The sequence below is a fragment of the Ranitomeya imitator genome, chromosome 3 (genome assembly GCF_032444005.1).
Source record: "Ranitomeya imitator isolate aRanImi1 chromosome 3, aRanImi1.pri, whole genome shotgun sequence".
Taxonomy (NCBI): Eukaryota; Metazoa; Chordata; class Amphibia; order Anura; family Dendrobatidae; genus Ranitomeya; species Ranitomeya imitator.
Genome location: NC_091284.1, coordinates 358,714,229 through 358,737,733, shown reverse-complemented (window position 1 = coordinate 358,737,733; position 23,505 = coordinate 358,714,229). Strand labels below are relative to the sequence as shown.

The 23,505-nt window shown below is 42.7% G+C and overlaps 1 protein-coding gene across 2 annotated transcripts in view; it reads right to left on the bottom strand.

Annotated features, from left to right (window-relative positions):
- Positions 1-1,303: 1,303 nt before the first annotated feature.
- Positions 1,304-23,505, bottom strand: part of STK40 (serine/threonine kinase 40) — a 59,332-nt gene continuing 37,130 nt past the window's right edge. The window contains exons 5-11 of one of the 2 annotated variants that reach the window (XM_069756881.1): positions 20,872-21,099; positions 20,626-20,678; positions 15,314-15,429; positions 11,686-11,830; positions 9,069-9,188; positions 8,578-8,659; positions 1,304-5,299 (exon numbers count right to left, since the gene is read on the bottom strand). In XM_069756881.1, coding sequence (XP_069612982.1) covers positions 5,054-5,299; positions 8,578-8,659; positions 9,069-9,188; positions 11,686-11,830; positions 15,314-15,429; positions 20,626-20,678; positions 20,872-21,099 — 990 coding nt within the window. In that variant the 3' untranslated portion in view covers positions 1,304-5,053. The remainder of the gene's footprint in view (positions 5,300-8,577; positions 8,660-9,068; positions 9,189-11,685; positions 11,831-15,313; positions 15,430-20,625; positions 20,679-20,871; positions 21,100-23,505) is intronic. The other variant, XM_069756883.1, reaches the window with a different exon arrangement.

Sequence of the window (23,505 nt, the reverse complement as noted above, 5' to 3'; positions counted from 1 at the left end):
ATGATAACTGCACTTGATACTTGACTATTGCACTTAAACACACGGGCTGATGACCGGATCATGCAGTTTTGAAAATGAAAATCCCTATTTATTATAATTGCCAGACCTGAAATAACAAGCACTTTTCACCTATTGTGTCCCCCCATTTCCTTGTAGATTGTAAGCTTGCGAGCAGGGACCTCAACCCTAATGTCACTGTTTAAATTGTCTTAACTTGTATTGAATTTATTGTCTGTACATGTTCCCGCTTAATTGTAAAGTGCTGCGAAATATGTTGGCGCTATATAAATAAAAATTATTATTATTATTATAACAAGCGCAGGTAAAACAGACAGCAGCGGGAGCACAGCCCTCAGCTGTCTGGTTTATCTTGGCTGGTTTTCAAAAAAATAGAAGAGTTATTTTACAAAAGATGAATAAAAACTGCATGGGATCACCCATATTTTTAATAGCCAACAAGCTAAGGTAAAGCAAACAGCTTGGGTCTGGTATTCTCATGCTGAGAAGGTTCATGGATATTTGGCCCCTACAGCCTAGAAATAGCAGCCCACAGCTGCCCCAGAAAAGGTGCATCCATTAAATGCACCAATTCTAGCGCTTTGCCTGGCTTTATACGCTTGCCTTGTTAACGTTGGCAAGCGGGGCCCCTTCCCAGACTATATCAGCCTGAAGCTATCTTCTTAGCCTTTGGTTATTCATAACCAGCAAAAGCTCCGAAGACAGCTGTGAGCTGATATTAAATAGCATGGGAAGCTTCATGGATATTGGTAATTTCCCAGAATAACATCCCCAGCCCCCAGATGTCTGCTTTCCCTCACCTGGTTATTAAAAATAAGGGGGACCCACATGCCATTTTTCTCCTTTATTTCTTTATTCACTAAATACATTTACAGTAAGCTACACACACACTGCACTAATTATATATCTCACTGACATTTCTCACTATGCACAAGCACTGGCTGGTGAATACTCATCAGCATCGCCTAATCGGTGGTATCATTGTCACCGCCGGTCACAGCTCCTTGCTCACACACTTGTCCACTGTTGGAGAGCGTGGGAACCTACAGCGGTCCGCGATAGCCAGCAACTGTAACCGCCGGTCAGAGCCGGAGTTTCCTGTGCTGTCATCTGTGTGAACCGTTGGATGTTCGGGTCCCACAATCACTTGATTGGGGTTCGGGTACTCAAGCTTTTTTTTCTTTCTTTTTTTATAAAAAGTTTGGCCAAACCAGACGTGTAAATCCAAGGGTCCATCCATCTCCATTTATGACCAAAGCAGCTAGAGAACTCAGCACAGTAGAAATAAGATTTACATGAGCATTTTAATACCTTCTTTTTATTTCTTAACAGCTATATTCACTGAAAGAAAAATTCCACCCCAGAACTAATTACACAGATAATCACAGAACTAAAAGGAAATACAAAAGAAAAACTAAAAGTCAGGCACCCATCTCATATTCCCAAAATTTACCATGTATTTCAGCAAAACTTCAATGTCCAGCCAGCAAAATGTCCAGATTGCCATTTCAAATTTGTCATGGTGGAAGGGCAGGGACTACTACGAGTCCCTCCATGACTAGGCACTTTGACTGGGTGAAGATGAATAATTCTAACACTGCACTAGCTACAGAGACCCGAGATAAAGACAGTGCAATGTGAATATAAATATCTTTGTATCTAATGTCAGTATTAAAAAGACATATCTTTTATGCCTCAAACTTCTATTTTAGCTTTAGTTTTCTTAGAATGTGTAATGAACACCCCAGGAACTATTGCCTGGTGGGGACATTTGCAGACAAATTAGCTTTTAGCTTAATTCCACAGACTAAAAATAAGCACATCAATCAGAACATTTCAAGGCATTTTGTATTGCAAATCTTCCCACATAAAACAATATACCATCATATGACTATGGTGTCAAGGTCTTTATATTGTACACAGGCAGAGATAGGCATGCAAGCCATAAAATTACATGATCATCTTTTTACAGTGATGGTGCGCCTTTTCAGTATCTAGAACTCTAAACACTGTACATATTCTTATATAACAAAACTTTAATGCAGTCGCTTGCCACTATTGCTCAATACATCAACATAAAAAAAAAAATCCTAAAAAGAAAATACAAAAATGACTGTACAAACATCATGATATGCCCTCACTGTCATGGTTCCAGTATTTCCATCCCTGACTGTAATGCCATTGTTGTTTTTAACCCACTTTATGATGGAGTTCAATGTATGGAGAATGATTGTGGCAAGAAGATGAACACCGGACCTAATAAAATGGGTCATCCATTGCTAGTCAGGTCTTCATAGCCATACGTGATGCACAAGTGGCGGCTCTGTGTCTTACAATTAGAGTCTCTTGTGGGAACCTTCTAGTGACCAAGCAGTGACTTTCAGAAGGTGCCTGTGTATGAGATATTGCTTTGGAATCACAATGTAGTAACTTAACCGGACTTTTTCCTGCACCAACATATCATGAAATTATTAATGCTCACAGAATGGAAAACATAAAAAACATTAAACCTTCTAGCGACTAAAGGTGCATGTTAGCATAACCCAGTAAACTACTCAGCAAATGATATACACACACACACCACACAATGAAATGTTAGACTAAAAAAAAAAAGGTAATATACACAATTCATAGTTAGGAGGGCAAGACCTAGCACTTAGGTGCCACTGTCCAGTCACATATGCAAAGGGATAGAAATAAAAGCACATCTGAAACTGGGAATATGTGGTGGCAAGAAAACGGCATTGGTGATGGCTCAGTTATGGAGAAACTTCATCCTCATTTCTGACCTTCACGGCTGTAGTTGAAATCAACACCTTCATGAAATAAAGAGGTTGTGAAAGAGGCAGAAAATATAAGTTACTACTATCACCTTGGGTCAGAGGCCTCCATATGTGGTTCTGACAAACGCGTAGGTTACATTATATAGGTATCTCTATCAGCACATGAGAACGAAGCATTGCGGAAGTAGGGATCCCACCCATCAATTTTCACCAGTACGTGCCCAGCATGCATCATAAAGAGGTGGCAATATACAAAAACGCAGACGTAGAACTTATTAATATGGTAATTACCGGCATCGGAACGATAACAGAAGTACAATTGCTGGGAAAGTCCACCGATAGCTGAGAATCTCATTCATCACCACTGCTGAGATGATTGAATGGATTACGAGGGTGAATGTGTGCCCACCACTTCATTTTAAGTCTACAGGGCTGACATAAACAGCCAATCCCAACACTCATCTGTTTCCGCATGCCCATACACACTAAATGGAGCAGTGCAGGGAGCATGAACCACCACTCCCTTCTAACTAGACCACCAGAATGATTGGAAACTTTAAACGAATGGACGGCTCTGGACCTCTATGATAGTGTTCGGTGGGTTCTCAGCCATCATACATTTATCACCTATGCAGAAAAAAAAATATTTGAGGGGAAGGAAAAACAAAAATTGGCCATTTGTGAACCTCTTTACCAGACAAATTATAGGGGTTGATCACTTCCTCTTGTCCTTATAATGGCTGCAGATGGAGAAGCACGTAACCAGATCTGTCCTTCAGCCTCCTCCAAAAGAAAAGCAGGTTTCTTCCGAGACACGTTTTTCAATTGTAAGAGGAAGATTGACTGATTAGGTCACATGCTCCTCCACCAGCCACCATTTTATGGACAAAAGTGCTGGTTAGTTTGTGAGGAAAGCTACACTAAACAGAGAAGGGCAAAGGTTTAAGTCAGCATAAGGGGATGCACAATTAATGGTCAGCAATTAAAAGGGATTCTCCAATTAATTTAACGCTTCAAACAAGCAGTAACATTGCTAAAATAGGTTCATAGCATATAACCACCCATTTCATCCCTGCCACTCCATCACAGAGTCCCAAATTCTGCCCACTGGTCTACTGCCTACATTGACTGCAGCTATTAAAAAGGTCCACGGCGTAGCCATGTGATTGCTGAAAATGTTTGCGGTATACCGTCGCGGAAAGTAGGTTTTAAAAAAAAAAAAAAAAACTAAAAAATCTGCAGATATTTGGTCCAAATCTACTGGGCTCGTGTTAGTATAGGCTCCTAAAGCTTGTTGTTCCATACAGTATAGCTGGATCCCATACGTGTTATGCATACCGGACACATCTGCTCACCTTCATCCTTCCAGTTTGTCACACAAGATAAGAACGCAGGACAAATCCTAACGTGCTTTACAATGGAACTGTGGCAAATATGGAAAACACACCAATAAATATGAACACCAAAAGGGAGTAAAAAAACAAAACAAAAAAAAACCAAACACATACGTCTGCTTGCAGGCGTAGATAATATGGGACGTTATAAGCCTGGTGGTTATAACACAGCTTATTCTTCCAACACGGATCTTGCAATCCAGCATATATTCAATATCAAATATATATCTCTATATAAGGATATATATATATTTATATATGTACACTCAATATTTAGATTATACGGCCCCATTACTTAGAAGGGGGATGACTTTCTGAACAAATAGCAAATAAAAGACATCTGTTCCACAGCAAACTCCTCCTAATGCTGCAGATTCTCAACTTTGTGGAATCCTACTAAAAAAAAAAAAAAGAGGTAGATTTAATGTCCATGTATAGATCTATATGTATATATATGTATAAAAGGGTCGATTGCAAAAAAATCTTTCTACAATCTGGGAGGATGCAGAAGGGGTAAAACATACCAGGGCAAGACGAATATATAGTTATTGATAATTAATGCTGCACTGCAGAACCTGCTAGTATGCAGCCAAGAACATCCCAAAATAAGAAACCCTGTCAAACAGAAGATTGCTACATTAGTTGACATTTCCTGTGCTGCAAATTGTATTGCTATAGGATTATGGGGTGGGAATAATTACAGGGCATATGTGCAAACTGAAATAAGGGGAGCAAAAGTAAAGGAAGAAAAGGGGGTTAGCACCATGTGGCCTCTCACTACTGAAAGGTTTCATCCACTTGTAAGTCCATGATTTTTTCCAAAGAAACAGATCCAGGTGAGAAAAAAAAAAAAAATGGTTAGTGAGCATTGGGAAGGGACAGGTGCGGGGGAGGGAGGTATCGCTGGGCCAAAATTGCAGCGTCCAAAGGGCTCATTGTCTGGGCATCGTACCCCAGTCTCCTTATTGGGGGGAAATTTCCAAACTGACGTTTTTGAGGAAAGTTCTTGGCTTCATGGATTGTGTTTTTCTCTTCTGCCAATAGAAGCTGTTGTCGCATGTAGTTTTCAAACTCGTACTGTGACGACTCCTCCGTTACCTTCGCCTAAGGGTGATAAAGTTGGAAGAAGTAAAAGAAAACGTTTGCCATCAGTTTTTACCCTGCTAAAATGCTGACTGCATTAGATAGACGAATAAGGTTAAGGGAGTGTGCACCCCAACACTCAAATTATATCCACATTTATTTACAGGATTTAATATATATATATATATATATATATATATATATATATATATATATATATATATATATATATATATATATATATATATATATATATATATATATATATATAGTGAAATAAGGGCTCGGTGGCACAGTGGTGCCCCCTCAAATACAATCCTCCAAACCTAAGAACAGCAGCGCTTCAGAATAGGGCTAGGGCTACACGTGACGTGTGCCTTGTAACAATGCATCTAATGATTTCATATGGTATTACATGGTGACCTGCGACAGATCGCAAAGGTTTCCAAGTTTGCTGGATTTTCTGTCGGTCTCAAATTGCATGCCATTGACTTGCCCATAGGCTTTAATGCAAGTCACATGCAACCGCAACTTATCTGATATATACACATACACATACACACACACATACAGTATACACATTAAATAATATATATATATATATATATATATATATATATATATATATATATATATATATATATATATATATATATATATATATATATATATATATATATATATATATATACAGTGCAGACCAAAAGTTTGGACATACTTTCCCATTTAAAGATTTTTCTCTATTTTCATGACTATGAAAATTGTAAATTCACACTGAAGGCATCAAAACTATGAATTAACACATGTAGAATTATATACCTAACAAAAAAGTGTGAAAAGAGTGTGCAAAGCAGTCATCAAAGCAAAAGGTGGCTACTTTGAAGAACCAAGAATTTAAGACATATTTTCAGTTGATTCACACTTTTTTGTTAAAGGGAACCTGTCACCCTGTTTTTTCAGATTGAGCTATAAATACTGTTAAATAGGGCCTGCGCTGTGCGTTACTATAGTGTATGTAGTGTACCCTGATTCCCCATGTATGCTGAGAAATACATTACCAAAGTCGCCGTTTTCGCCTGTCAATCAGGCTGGTCAGGTCGGGTGGGCGTGTTCACAGCGCTCTTTTCTTCCCCAGCTTTCCGTTGGAGGCGTAGTGGTGTGCGCATGTCCAAGGTCCGAATTCCTTGTGCCCACGTGAAGACACAGCGCGCGATCTGCGCTGTCATCCCTTTCATCGGTGGGGGCGGCCATCTTCCTGGGGCCGCGCGTGCGCAGATGGAGTGCTCTGCTGCACGGGGCTTCAGGAAAATGGCCGCGGGATGCCGCGCGTGCGCACAAGAGATTGCGGCGGCCATTTTCCCAAAGCCGAGATGCAAACTCGGCTTTGGGAAAATGGCCGCCGCGATCTCTTGTGCGCACGCGCGGCATCCCGCGGCCATTTTCCTGAAGCCCCGTGCAGCAGAGCACTACATCTGCGCACGCGCGGCCCCAGGAAGATGGCCGCCCCCACCGATGAAAGGGATGACAGCGCAGATCGCGCGCTGTGTCTTCACGTGGGCGCAGGGAATTCGGACCTTGGACATGCGCACACCACTACGCCACCAACGGAAAGCTGGGGAAGAAAAGAGCGCTGTGAACACGCCCACCCGACCTGACCAGCCTGGTTGACAGGCGAAAACGGCGACTTTGGTAATGTATTTCTCAGCATACATGGGGAATCAGGGTACACTACATACACTATAGTAACACACAGCGCAGGCCCTATTTAACAGTATTTATAGCTCAATCTGAAAAAACGGGGTGACAGGTTCCCTTTAAGTATATAATTCCACATATGTTAATTCATAGTTTGATGCCTTCAGTGCATCCGCTGCCCATGTTGTGCCGAATTTTCACAACACACGTCGGTATGTCGCGCCGACACTTAGCGACGGCCGCGTACCGACGCAAGTGTGAAAGAAGCCTTATACGACTTTTTTTTGGCTGTCATTTACTCCTCCTATTCTGTCTACAGAATTGCCTCTTTACGAAGGCATTGTGAAATAAGATCACACAGCAAGCAGTGCGGAAATGTCACAGCTTTGCAGTGCCTAACACTGCTCTGGAAACAGAAAGAAGCCAGGCTGTGCTCTTCCGCATACCCTTCCTTCCTCTATGGCTAGTTTCACACTAGCGTTGTTTGGGATACGTTGCAATGCATCGTTTTGGGGAAAAACCGCATCCTGCAAAGTTGTCTGCAGGATGCGTTTTTTCCCCAAAGACTAACATTAGCGACGCATTGCAGCGCATTGCCCTACTCTCCTGCACTCACTGCCCGGCGCCCGCTCCGTAATCCCATCCACTCACCGCTCACACAGGGTTAATGGCAGCGGTAACGGCCCGCGGTGTAATGCACTCCGCTACCGATTTCTATTAACCCTGTGTGTCCCCAACTATTTACGATTGATGCTGCCAATGCACCTTTCTCGCTCCTCTCCACGTTCCCGGGACCGCGCCATTGCAAGCGGCAGCTTCCGCTCCCGTACCAGGGCTGGTGTGCGACAAGGACCTGCCGTGACGTCACGGTCGGTCATGTGACCGCGACGTCATCATAGGTCCTGCTCACACCAGCCCTGGGATCGCAAGCTGCCGCTTGCAATGGAGCGCTCCCGGGAGCGTGGCGAGGAGCAAGAAAGGCGGTGGAGGGTAAGAATAGCAGGACTTCAACGGGCTATAGGTGAGGATATGTTTATTTATTTATTTATTTTTTAACGTCTCTATACTACGTGGCTCTGTGCTGGGCAATATTCTATACTGTTAGAGTGACCAAGTCAAAGTCCAGACGTCAATCCAATCGAGAATCTGTGGAAAGAGCTGAAAACTGCTGTTCACAAACAATCTCCATCAAACCTCACTGAGCTCAAGCTGTTTGCCAAGGAAGAATGTGCAAGAATTTCAGTCTCTCGATGTACAAAACTGATAGAGACATACCACAAGCGACTTGCAGCTGTAATCGCAGCAAAAGGTGGCGCAACAAAGTATTAAGTTAAAGGGGCCGAATAATATTGCACGCCCCACTTTTCAGTTTTTGAATTTCCACAAAAATGTTAAATAAGCAATAAATTTCGTTCAACTTCACAATTGTGTTCCACTTGTTGTTGATTCTTCACAAAAAATTTGCAATTGGTATCTTTAAGTTTGAAGCATGATATGTGGGAAAAGGTTAAAAAGTTCCAAGGGGCCGAATACTTTCGCAAGGCACTGTATATTGGGGTTACCAGCCAAGACAAGCACAGGATAAATGCGCCGTTCGTTCTTACCTCTTGTGAGTTCTCCGGACTGGTAACATGATCAATGTCAGGCACTACTTGCAGCGGGCCGCTCAGAGAGGACATAGATTGCCTGGAGACAAGAATACACGTTGTTAGTTGGGAATTTCATAAGATTACTGGAAAGACCCAGATGGAAGAGCTTGGAAATAGAAGCTATGGATGGGTTTACACACAGGTTTCAGCCTACTGTCCAAACAATAGAAATTTACACTTATGAATATATGAATGATTGATTCAACCAAGAAAGCATCTAATGTGTGTGTACAAAAGGTCATTACTATTATACAATTCTGCTCAATATGAACTTTCAGCAGCATTAAATCCAGCCCATTGATTCTGCCCTCTACAACAGTCTTAAGTGGCCCCTTGGGGAAATTAATTGCCCACCCCTGGCACATAGATTAGGAAGTATTTAACCCCATGAATTTGATGTATGAGGCTAACAGAGCTTAAGTAATAGCAGAGCTGGAGAAACTAACCATGAAGATATAATGCCGCCAAGAGACTCCAGGACTTCTGATGCCGTCAGACGATGTTGTGGATCTAAAACCAACAACTTTCTAATGAGGCACACGGTGCTCTCCGACACCCTGCCATCTCTGTCATTGAAAAGAGAAAACACTTTCATTACTACATTATACAGGGATGTCATTTAGATTTGGAACTGTAACTTGGCTTGGATGGTGGGGTGACGTTTTTCAGACAAATGTGCCAGTACTGCACAGTGTAAATATTCGCCAGCTTCCAGTAGAAGAACAGGATGAACTTTGCAGAATTTAGAGTTTATTATATTAACCTGTTGCTACAATGGTACACCCATATTGCGTGTCTGATTGCAGGAAACCACTTGCAGTTACGTCCCAAGGATGGCAAGGAGTTGTGCCCATGCCATCCTCAGCAATAGCCGGAAGAGCCCCTGCTTGATGTGATAGAAGAAGTGCTTGTGCAGATCCCAGCACTTAAATCCCCCACATGCAAATATAAATGTAATAAATATATATTTACTGTACACACAAACAACCCCCACCGAAGGATTTTACTGCAAAACAACTTCCTTAAAAATAAAAAAAAAACTTCATGTCTTAAGTCACTGTAAAAAAAAAACTGGCTGTGACGTTGGCAATTAACGACAAGAGTCACTGACTAATAGGAGGATCTTTTACATTAAATGGACCTCTTGTACAATATTGCAAGCTTCTAATGATTATCCACATGTATTATAAACTTCGTCAAAGCCTTCCGCCTAATGAATTCACACACTTCACCATTATGAAGGAACTGAATTGAGGGCAAGCATCCATATTCCATAAGCCCACACAGCTCGGACATGTATGCATCATTAGACTTCGATTATTAATGAAAACAAATGAATCAAAGCTCAAACAGGGATTAAAGGGAGCCGGTCACCAGAAAAAATACTATTGACCTGCCGATATAAGGTTAATAGTGTTCCTAACCTGCCCGGTGATTGCACCTAGCTGTATGCTGAGGAGAGAAAATTTACTTTACTCCACCAAAGCAGCGTTCTGGTTTCAGTCATGGGGGGCATCACCGGTTTAATCACTGCTCTGAGAATACAGAGCAGTGGCTGTATCCATGTCCCTGGCCCTGACTGGCACTGGCCCCAATGCAGAGGGAGTGTCAGTCAGGGCTGACAATGCGGTTTCAGTCACGGCTCTAAGTATACAGAATGGCGGCTGTAGCCATGCCCCCGAAACTGACTAACAGCCAGCCTCAATGCAGAGCCAGTGTCAGTCAGGGATGGGGGTGTGGTTACAGACCTGTATAGTAGAGTGCTGGCTCCATGCCTGACACCTGATCGCTGCCAGGGGGAGAGAATGAAGTTCATTTTCTCCCCGCAGCGTTAAGCAGGTTAGTAGTGCTACTAACCTGCAGATTAACACCATATCTTCAGGTTAATAGCATTTTTTCTGGTGACACGTTCCCTTTAAAGAGAACCGGTCACTTCATACATGCAGCCCAAACCATGAGCAACATAAATTAAAGCCTTTTTGCTTGATTGCCACCAAATATTTTTCTCCTCTGAAATGCCAAAGCATTAGAGATGAAGAAAGAGCCGAGAGAGAAGAGTCCACTTCGGCATCTCCCTGCCCCACTCCAGGTGATGATCAAGTCTCTCCAAATTTACGCACACAAGAGTTGTCCATCACCTACAGCAGGGGAGAATTGGTAGTGGACTTGTCTCTCCTAGCTTTCGCTTCTAACTCTACTTTCTCTGAAATGCCAAAGCATTTATGAGTTTCAGAGAAAAATAACATACCTGGCTAGGCTCAGATTCATGCTCCTCATGGTTTGGGTAGCATGAATCAAGTGGCATGCTCCCTTTAAGGTTCACTAAGATTTTCTACATCTAGTGACTATGGCATAGTAGAATGGTCCCTAAACAGTATCTGAGAAGACATGAGGCCCTTTGGCCATGTGCCGCTGATGGCTACTCTAGATTCCATCGTGCCGTAGTGTAGCAACTCCCCATTACTGGTATATTTACAATTGTTTCCTTAAAAAACACATTCTTAACTGATAACACCAGCAATCTTGCCACTGTGGCCAAGTGATCAGTGGAAAGAATGAAGCAGCCAACAGCCGATGCACTACCACTATTAAAGAAAACTCTCCTTTATGTAACCTTCTCATAACTGCAATTAGCAATGACTTTCATGTACAGAGAAATGGCAAGAAAAATCCGGGAGTTAGGGAACGGTAGCTCTAACTGCATCACAACACATATTTACACGAGCAAAAAAGGCCGTTGAAAGACACGCCGCATCTGGATAGCCATAATATTGCCCAATAGTGTCCAACATACATAAGACCTCAAACCATAGTAGCCTGCACATTATGTTACCAAAATATGGAACATGATCACCGGGTTCCCAAAAGTAATATATCCCAGATTAAACTTTTCTGAATACTTGTGTCCATATTACCACCAGAAAACCTACTGTGAAATACTGAGCAGATGACACATGATACAAAGAAGAAAGAAAAAAACACATTAACAGACAAGTGTAAAATAGCTTTACATGAATTTTGAGGTCAGTTGAAATAAAAATAGGTAAGATTGTAGTCACTCACTCTGGGATAGAATATTCTGCAGCCTTAATTTTGCGAAAGAGTTCCTGAGGTATGCTGTCATAGAAGGGGAACTGGCCGTACAGCATAGTAAAAAGAACCACTCCAAGAGCCCACATGTCACTTGGTTTTCCCCGGTAAGGACGACCTTCATAAAAGTGGAAAGAGCAGTTACATTGAAATACAGAATTGCAGATCGAGCTCTTCAGGTCTAGCATACTCAAAGAGGCTTGGAAAATTTGTTGATTCAAAGGAAACCTCCTGTTAGAAAACCCTATTGAATTGAAGATATAGGGTTAATCTGCAGGTTAAGTGCTAGAAAGGTGCCGGTCACTGTCCTAGAAGCATGGCTAATGGGAGGAAATTAACAAAGTTTCTCCTTCCGGATGCCACTGGTTTTCAGATATACAGACGTACCCGGATCAGATACAGTCACCCCTCACGGCACTGACTAAGGCAGGCTTCACACCAGCGTTCGGCAGGGCTGCAGATGAAAGCCATGCGGATGTATGCGGATGCCTCCGCATGCGTCGTCTTGACGCTGCACTGACCTGAATCAAACGCAACATGTTAGGATTTTGTTGCGGTCGGCGCAGCTTCAAAGTTGATGCATGCGGAGGCATCCGCATGGCCTGCGCACCCAATGTTAAACATAGGGTACGCAGAACGCCTGCAGACATAGGCAGAACTGAAGGAAGAGGAGCGGCAGTGGGTGGGGCTTCACAGAGGAAGAAGGCTGCCCTCCGTAGCCCTCCCGACGCTAGCGTGAAGCTAGCATAATAGCCGGCTTTAAGGTGCATCTGTGCAGAGCCGGCTGACTGTTAAAGTGCTGGGGCGTGTTTACAGCCGCAGCTTGCTATGTGCTGTGCGGTGACTGGAGTCCTTCTGGCATGCCTGCATGATGGAAAGCCGGCAGCTCCCAGAGAGGAATAAAGTTAAAGTTAATTTCCTTTAAGTAGCCGCACTCTCAGTACAGGAGCCGCGCCGTTTTAACACTATGAACCTGCAGAATGACCCTATATCTTCAAGTTAATAGTGGTATCGGTCATGACAGGTCATCTTTACGTCATTTTCACACTATCAGGTTTTGGTCTGTACTTTGCAGTAGTTAGAATGGTCTTCCTTTTCAATAGAGAGATCGACAGCTATTGCAAAATACATCTGTGAAAGTGACCTTAAAGGGTTTGTCGGTTCAAAACGGAAATGTCTGCAGTCACTTTTTTTCAGACCCAGGATCGTGGGTATGTATGCATTATATATTCTCCCGGCCACTGGGCGAGGCCTTGCTCTCCATATACTTGACTGTGCGGGGGGATTCATTCAAAGTCACCGATAAGTAGGATTTTTTAATGTTTTTCTATTGAGGGCCATGCATACAAGAATAGGGATGAAGAGCCATGCATGCTAAGGATAGGGATGAAGAGCCATGCATGCTAAGGATAGGGATGAAGAGCCATGCATGCTAAGGATAGGGATGAAGAGCCATGCATGCTAAGGATAGGGATGAAGAGCCATGCATGCTAAGGATAGGGATGAAGAGCCATGCATGCTAAGGATAGGGATGAAGAGCCATGCATGCTAAGGATAGGGATGAAGAGCCATGCATGCTAAGGATAGGGATGAAGAGCCATGCATGCTAAGGATAGGGATGAAGAGCCATGCATGCTAAGGATAGGGATGAAGAGCCATGCATGCTAAGGATAGGGATGAAGAGCCATGCATGCTAAGGATAGGGATGAAGAGCCATGCATGCTAAGGATAGGGATGAAGAGCCATGCATGCTAAGGATAGGGATGAAGAGCCATGCATGCAAGGACAGGGATGAAGAGTCATGAATACTAAGGATAGGGATGAAGAGCCATGAATGCAAGGATAGAGATGAAGAGCCATGCATGCAAGGATAGAGATGAAGAGCCATGCATGCAAGGACAGGGATGAAGAGTCATGAATGCTAAGGATAGGGATGAAGAGCCATGCATGCAAGGATAGAGATGAAGAGCCATGAATGCAATGGGGGGACAATGCATACCCGGCTTATACACGAGTCAATAAGTTTTCCCAGTTTTTTGTGGTAAAATTAGGTGCCTCGGCTTATACTCGGTTCGACTTATACTCGAGTATATATGGCATATTAGTGTTTCCCAAGCTCCAGTCCTCACTGCCCATAATAGATCAGGTTTTCAGAATTGCCCTAGTATTGTACAGGTGATTGAATTTTAATCAAAGCATCAGAAATTGTCGCAAGTTCTCTCATCTGTGCAATACTAAGGAAATCCAGAAAACATGATCTGTTGGGCGCCATGAGGACTGGAGCTTGGCAATCACTGATTTACATGAAAGGTCAGATGTATATGCTAATATTTCTAGTCAGATTTGAGAAATGTGCGCTGGGATGCAGACTATTGCAGTCACCATGGATCTATGCAGCGAGATCGGTGCTTAGTAGGCATAATGAATGACTGTTTTCCACTACAAATCAGCTTTGTGAATGGCATTTAAATTACTCATATATGGCCAGGTTAAGGCCATACTAACTGTATACATTATTAAAAAGATCTCTTGGAGGTTATGAGGCCAGCATACTTTCACTGAAAATCCAAGTCAGAACAGCTGATAATCCTTTTTTGAACGTTTGCCTGCCTTGTGAGGAGTCCAGATAGTATGGCAGGAGCACACCAAGGCCGGCGTAACACGTCCATGATATACAGTCTGCACTCAGATCATAAGTGGCATGATCGGCAGGACTAACCTGACCCAACATTACTGCTTCACTGGCATAACTGAAAATGTTGGTTCGGGTCAGAAGATGCCAGTTTAAGTCCAGCTCATGCATATATAGTTAGGATCTGATGCGATATTGTGTGTGCGCCTGATTTTTGTCAAGTGGTAAAGGTAACCTTTCAGGCAACGCGTGCTGCCCTAACCACGGGCAGCAAGATTCTCACTTCTAGCAGTGCTAGGAAGAGCTGGCAGGGAATTGGTCTGGGCTACAGCTATGGTCACCAGGCAGATCTTGAGAGTTTATTATCTCTGAAATACTGGAAAATTTCAGAAAATAAAAATACCTGTCTGCAATTGTGTAGCCAGGCTGTGTCATGCTGCCCACAGATTCCATTTAAGCCCATTTTTGATTCGCACCAAGTGCTTTTAATCTTTTCTTTTTAAGTCTGTTTTATGCGTGTGTACATTTTTTTTTTAATGTTCACCATTGTGGGTGTGATTTTTTATTTCAGTTTCACAAATTGCGACTTACAAAAAAAAAAAAAAAAAAAAGGTGTGTGTGTAAAGGAAGTTTTTGCGCAATTGCTAGAGCTGCGTGTGACATTGTAATGGTGCATGTGACTTAGGTTAACCAAAAACAAATAAACATTTATTTTGCTTAAAAATTCATGACATTTTGAATAACTTGGCATGAAAGGTCAATGAATAACACAAGACAAAGGGAACTTGAAAATCCAAGAATGACCAATCGGGCCTTTCAACCGAAACTACTCGACTCCTGCTGCAAGAAAGATGACATGGATTTTCAACGGGAGCACACCAGCCTCATTAGTTTGTATGCTGCTTGTATTGGAAAAATCAAGAGTGGCGTGTATCCCTGCAGTTTCCCCAGAAAATATTGCCCACTCACCACTAAGAACATCAGGGCTGATATAAGCTGGACTTCCTCGCTGATCCTTCAACAAATCATCTTCACTCACTAAGTGCTTGCCCAGGCAAAAGTTGGTGATTGTTATTCGGTGTGTCCTGTAAAAGAGAAATGCAGAGTATAAATGTAGACAACAGATATACAAACAAACAGCGCTGAAGACCGAAACCACAGCTCTGTAGAATTAGCTGGTTGAATTGTTTGATTGAAACAATCCGCACAAAGCAGAGTAGCCAAAACACACAGCTATCTTCATGAAAGCGTATACGGTATAATACATAAAGGTGGCTTCTCCCACATATGCACATCTGACTGCATATTATTGCCAAGGCGCTATAGAAATTAGAGAAGTACGCACACAAGCTGAAAATGGCCACCGCTCGCTTCCAGATCATACAGGAGCTTATCTGCTGATCTGGAGAGTATAGTTCACCATTTGTGAGCAACTGGGGAGGATCGTGCTGCAATCAGTTGTCTCACGGCCAGGCAAAAGAGATTTTTTATGAAGTTACACAAAATATTTGTTTATAGTGCACCTTTAGTTTTCCTTTATTTGGCTGTACTGCATCCTCAGATTCAGTGCCGTGTTTGGATTTTTATTGACTACTCCGGTGTGCTGCGAGAGTTTTCCATAGCGAATAGAATTCAGCGCCCAGATGGCTAGTAACAAAGCAATGGACACTGGTAATCCCAGCAGCGTTCCGGTGACTGCTAATCATATCAATATATGATATTTCTATTACATGACGTTGAAGCCACAAGAATAAAGCTGGCAGAAATATTATTGAACACTATTCTGCTAAATGTATTTTTACTGAACCCTTCCGTGTACATATATGGGGGTGCTGTACCGGACTGTGTATTATATACACACAGGAATCTCTATTATCTGAGACTGAACAGGCTGTACTCTCGGAGATGAATCATCCTCATTAGCCTGATAGTTTTATACATAAGCCCACGCTAATCGACGCGGGGGGAGAACACACCACTGTGCCACAAACACGCTCTTTTTCAATGCTTTTCAGATTTCCACTTCAAGTGAAAAATATAAAAAAAATACTGAACATTAAAGAAAACACATTGAGGAAAAAGCATGTCACTCAACAAGGGCAGACAAAAATAAACTTCTACAGCAAAAGATAAGCTTTGTGGGTGCTAAGTAATGCTTGCCCCATAATAAGTGGGGTTTCATACAAAGCAGACAGACCAGGGAAGGTCCTGTTCCCAACACTGAGAAGCAGTATGGACATTCAGCAAAACTGAGCAGTGTAGCTGTAAATACAGCATTAGGTCTCATTCAGACGTCCACAATTTGTCTGACTAGTAAAAACATGGATCATTCTTCATCAGTATTTTGGATCACAGTTTCATCAGCATTTAGTCTGTTTTCACCACCAATGCTAGCTATATCAGTGACTTTCACCGATGGAATGTTTTTCGATCAGTAAAAATCAATGAAATTTTAGCCTCATTTTCTGGATCTAAAGAAGTGTCTTGGAGTCAGAAAAATACGGTGCTTAATTTTTTTATTTAAACCATATTTTTGTGACTCCAACACACTTTTTTAGACACAGAAAGAGAGGCTAAAATTTCAGTGTGTATTAACATAGCGTTGTTTTTTTTGTAAGGCTGCTGGATGAGTTTCACATACTGCAGGAGAATAGTGCAGTGCCCCAGGGTCCTGGTCATTGCAGTAATATAATTTTCCTCTAGGGGGAAGTGATGTTATGTTTGAAGGCAATAAAGGAGATCTCTTTACCAGGTAACACCAACACAACACATTTCACACTCCAGTCCACCAGGGGGAGCTATGCTCCTATTTATTAGGGCACTCCTCACAATTAGGTAAAACTGGTGGTCTGGATAGGAAGTTAGGCAGAAGCTGGCTGGGCTTCACCCAGTGAGCTGCTAGCTGAGCTCCGCTCAGTTAGTGGGTCCCTGACAGGGGTGGGATCCTGTCAGAGGCCTAGACAGAAGGCCACGGAGCTGCGCCTGCCGCACGTGCGGCAGTTCCTAAGAAAGGACACAAACAGAGAACTGTATTATATAGAGTGAGAAGAAGTCATAGCAAAAGGAGAGGAAACCAGAAAGAGTTCTGCCCTACACAGGCTGCCTGCTTCTGAGGCGCAGGATCCCGGTAGCTGGAACACCGAGGGAGCAACAGTTCTTTATGCCTTGCTCCAGAGACCGGCAGGACAGCTAATTCCACATTACCTGCCCGCCCTATACCCAGGAGGCAAGGTGGCACCCACGAGAGACTGGGGCATGATAGTGTCCCTGTAAAAAGCCTCACGCCACCGGTCATATGGGTTTGTCCTATCCATCTGGGGGACAGAAAGAGACAACATCTAGAACATCTACAACAGTTGTGAGGACCTTATGAGGCTCAGCAATAAGGTACTACAACACCCAGGCGCTAGAGGAAGGCTACTCATTTCTACCTGGATAAGGGGACTCTGGACTTGCCTCCAAACCGGCCGGACTCTGCCTACCCTGTGGTCTGGTGCTCTGGACTGTGGATGCTGAAGTCTTCAGTAAAGGTAAAGAGACTGCAACCTTGTGTCCTTGTTATTCACCGCACCTTACATCATCCACCATCCACACACTGGGAAGCCCTGGGGACATACTTCACCTGTGGGAAGGTATACCATCTAGCTGCCATAACATTCCCCCAGCAGACCCCTAAGCAGCGTTGGTCACCCTGACCGAATACCACAGGTGGCGTCACGAACATTATCTCTTTAAAGATCTTTCCCTTTTATTAACGGACGTACCAAGGGCCACGGACCGGGTCAGCCGTGATATCCCCCTTGAGAACCGAAGGACCCGGTACCAAGTGCCCCACTGCCCTACAGGGGCGATCCAATAACAACATCAGAGTTTTTAGTCCGTCGGGTTGAAATCAGCTGCCACACACTTCTACAGTCTCCCGGCAGAAAGAAGGCAGGGGGAGTAGTGGGGACAGGAACCATCACCACCGTGCCTTGGACTGAGAGGACTGCCTGGGATGAGACACTGAGGTTCAGGAAGCTTACTGTGCAGTAGGTGGAGATAAGCTCTGCTTTTGTCAAGAAAACACCTTACACTGTTCTTCAACCACCACTTTCTCTAAATTGTTCACCCTGACTGTCTAAATAACAATGGAAAAAACATTACAGTACAATTATTATTATTTATTATTATTAGACAGGTAAGCTACATATCATGAGAGAAAAGGTGTCTTATTCTATTGAAGTAGAAATATCTTCTTCCCCACGCCTCCGTAATATGAATATACTCTTAGCATGTCAGCCCATACCAAGGTCATCCACATACCCTGCCATAACAGGGCATCATACATAGGTCCCCCCATAATAGCGTGCAAGCTTCAGGTTTCCATACCAATGTATCATGCACAGGTCTCCCATTATAGCGAGTCAGCCACTATCAAGCATTGCAGCATACCATTCAGTTAAAAAAATAATTTTTCTTCCAGCAAAAACATAACTGCATCTTATGGTCAGGTGCGTCTTATAGTCCAAAAATAGGGTAAGTTTGGGAAATTTTAAAGCTTCTCCTATTCTTCGCTATGAAAAAGCATGTACAGCACTAGAAGTGAAGCCTTGGAGCAACCATCCACCATTTTGCCAGTAAGTCCCTTGACTCCTGAGTGCTGCTGCCCCAACAGTCTTCGCAGGGTTGCAAAAGAGGACAACATGGCCACCAATCTGTGGCGTAATTGGTCAGGGGTCGTCATGACTATCACCAGTGCTGAAGTGGAGAATGTTTTTTTGGGGGGTAAGAAAGCATGCTTTTTTTTCTGCCCTTTTCATAAGAATCACTTTATACTTACAATGTTTAAAGACCAGAAAGCTCTTTTAAAATTATTGGATTCCTTAAAAGAGGGTATAAAGGTGGATAAGAACATAGTCTATAACAGTGGGAGCTGCAGAGCCGGAGACAATAAATGTCCAAAGCATATTATATATATATTCCTCAGTAGGCTTTTTTATTTAACACAATATACATAGGATAGCAAAAGTGCTTTTTTTTTTATCCTAAAAACGTTTTGATTAATATAGAAACTTACTGAGATGTCTGTCATGGAATCCAAGTCGCTGATTGGTCTCGCCAGCTGCCTGTCATGGCTGCTGCGACCAATCAGCGACGGCCACAGGCCGGTTAGTCCCGCCCTACTCCCCTGCCGTCAGTGCCCGCTCCATACTCCCCGCAGTCACCGCTCACACAGGGTTAATGCCAGCGGTAACGGACCGCGTTATGCCGCGGGTAACTCACTCCGTTTCCGCCGCTATTAACCCTGTTTGACCAAGTTTTTACTATTGATGCTGCCTATGCAGCATCAATAGTAAAAAGATCTAATGTTAAAAAAAAAAAACTTTCCCGCTCCTCGCGACGCTCCGATGCTAAAGATGGTATGCGACAAGGACCTTCCATGATGTCATGGTCATGTGACTGCGACGTCATCACAGTTCCTGCGCGAGAAGGACCTTTCATGACGTCACAGTCATGTGACCGCGACGTCATCACAGGTCCTGCGTGAAAAGGACCTGCCATGACGTCACGGTCATGTGACTGCGACGTCATCACACCCTGGGACCAGAAGCTGGCGAACAGGCGACAGAACTACAAGGGGCCCTCGGATCAGAAGGGGAGTATGTTTTTTTTAATTTTTTAACCTGTGACATACGTGGCTGGGCAATATACTACATGGCTGGGCAATATACTACGTGGCTGGGCAATATACTACGTGGACATGCATATTCTAGAATACCCGATGTGTTAGAATCGGGCCACCATCTAGACCAGGGGTGTCAAACTGAATTCCTCGAGGGCCGCAAACCATGCGTGTTTTCAAGATTTCCTTAGCATTGCACAAGGTGCTGGAATCATTCCCTGCAGGTGATTAAATTATCACCCGTGCAATGCAAGGAAATCCTGAAAACATGACCTGTTTGCAGCCCTCGAGGAATGCAGTTTGACACCTCTGATGTAGTGTGTATATATATATATATATATATATATATATATATATATATATATATATATATATATATATATATATATATATATATATATATATATACACACACACATACATATACATATATACACACACATACATATATACACAGTGTAATATATATATATATATTTATTAACTGCCCACAAGCTCCCACATATACAGACCTTTTACATTAGCGATGTAGCTGGTTATCAAGTTTAATAAAATAAAGAAATAATGCCTCATTTCTGAAAATGATCAATACAGTTTTCTTGTTGCCCAGTCTTACCTTTTGTTCAGCACCATGTTACCCAGCTTTAAGTCTCTGTGCACAATGTTCTTCTGCGGAAGTAAAAGATTCTTTTGGTTATTGCCCACAAGACATAAAATTGTACAGAATACAGCCACACAAGTGACATGGCTGGCATAAACGTGGGGACTTTACTGCTACTACGATTACTCCTCCTCAAGTCTGGAAATTTAAAGTAGGAAGAAAATCAGACATTTATGCAAAATGGTCTCAGGTCAAACATACCTTGTGCAAAGCCTCCACGACTCGGACAACATCGTAGAATATGACAACAGTTTCTCTCTCCCCCAGCCTTTTCTCCTTAATTACGTAATGCTGTAAATTAATTAAGTCCGCAGTCTTGTCGCTAAAATCGTGGGCACAAAGACAATCGAGGACAAGGCATATTCGCTTCCGCATCTTCCTTACTAGCTTGTTGGCATCCATGTCTTCAGCAATTTCACATGTTCGATCCTATGGAGAGAAATGTGCAAAGATGGTGAAGTATATTGTGACTACTTGACTGGATTCAGATCTTACAAAGTATGGTTTCTGCATTGTCCCCCAAAATGGTAACCTCACGTGAGAACCACCAAATAAAATACAAGCGATTCAAAAAGGATGGTGCACAATTGTAGCATCTGTATTCATAATCGAGAAAAGAGAACACAAATGCACCAACCTAAAGAGACATCTGTATATCCAAGCTTTATCTATACACAGCAAACGTTCAAAGTGATTTCCATTGGTGACATGACCGGCGACTAGTAGTCCAGTGTTGTCCACGCAATGGCCAGCATATCCCCAGATTCCACCGTTTCAGTGATATATTGTCTCAGTTCGTTCAGACGCGGAGGTTAAGAGGACAGATTCACAGAGTCCTTGATATAGACCAACCAAAAGTAGTCACAGGGGGCAAGATCTGGTGATTCTGGAGGCCAGGGAAACACTGGTGAGACCACAGCACCACTGAAACAGGAGTCTGAGGATATGGCAGAGGTCTGTACAGAACTAGACTACCACCTATTCATCTGTGGTGTCCTCAACGGAAACAACTTTGAATATTTGTAGTGCATACATAAAACTTGGATAGTGTGTCCTTCCATGTTAAAAATGTGTATCATGTTCTTTCCATTATGGATACCAAGGCTCAAGTTTTCCACCATCCTTTTCTAATCATCCTGTAAACTTCATTTTTAGAGCACAGACTTTGTACTAACTGACAAGTCAGACACAACTTAACACATCACAACCAAGCTTGGCTGATAACTGGGGTTGGGGCCCAGAGGGGTCTTGTGATCACTCACTGATAAGGTGGTTATGGAGGGAGTGACTAACCCCCCCCCCCCCATTTAATTGTTCAGCTCACTGGTTTTCAGGAGCCTGACTGCAATGAATGGCAGACTGTGCTAAGGACTACATTATTAGTGTAGACATGAACTTCCTCCCTTGAAGAAGCCACATTGTTAGTGGCGATACGCGTGGGGTTCACCCTCTACTACCTCTTGCTCACATGGCTCTTTGCTGGACTTCCAGGTTCATGGGATCTGAGCACTGGCCTCCTTCTCGGTCTCTTCATTTGTTAGGTGGATAACAGGTTTTGTATAGCAACCAGACTGGTGCATTGGACCAGATACACACAGTTGGGTCATTAGTGTCATTTTAGTTTTCTTTCAAGACCTTGTTTTACATCTTAGATACCATTATCCCCTTTTTGACCGAGCATTTATTGTGTGCTAAAAAAAGCCTGCGTATATTTGTGTCCATGTACGCTGATTTTTTTTGTACAGGACATATGTGCATATATACCCTTTCCCACCTCATATTTTATATGGTACTCTGAATAGATGGGGGCCGCTCTTAATGATATTTTTTCCTGTATTTAACATTTATTGTTTAGTCCATGTACACAGCATCGAGCATATTTTTGGTAGTTACGGGATGTCTATGATCCATATTATTGGACATGGCCTTTGTGGATCATCAGAACTGTTTTAAATGTTTTTAAATTGTTGTGTTTAATTTGTTTGGGTGTTCCCTATGTATATGGGCATTCTTTTTCTTGTGTTTTGCAAGGACTACACTATTAGTGCCACAATGCTCCAAAGGGAAAAGCTCTTAAAAACACAGTACAAGCAAGTAGAGAAGAAACACCCAAGCTCCATTTTCCAATTCAGGAGACATGGCCGGGTAGACACCACTAGGCAGGGGATTTTGTCGCTTCCCCAGGAGCGCTGTAATTGCACTCTGTGGAATGAGCAGAAAGAGGGCTGTGGTTATGAGGTAATGCCAATTGTAACAGATTTGTTTCTAAACCTTCTGAAGAAGTGATGTCATGCATCCAGCTTACTGGCATCACATCATGTAATTCAAGAAAGGCCCATCTATATATCTCTACACATATTCGGGTTTTTTTTCCCCCCATTTTCAGGCATAAAACCCTACTACTTTAACTTACTGACAGCCAGTTTTGGCTTTTAAAGGATAGGGACCCAATTTACGAAAGACGCCATGACGTGGCAACTGGCCACACAAATTGGCCAATCTCTGTGCGAAGAACTTTCCTTTTTTCATAGCAATTTTTGCAGATGCATATTACACACACACACACATACATACATATATACATATATATATATATATATATATATATATATATATATACACACATATATACACACACATACACATACATACACACAAATATATACACTATGTAGCACTTTTTTAAATTTTTTCTTTTCTCCCATGTTCTATGGCAGCAATGCAGTTACTAGCTTCTAGAGCAACCATTCTTGGTAAGTTATTGCACAAACCTTAATCTTTTTGACGAATATGCTTTCTTTGGTTGGTGCCTATTCAAACTAGCTGAGATGTGCT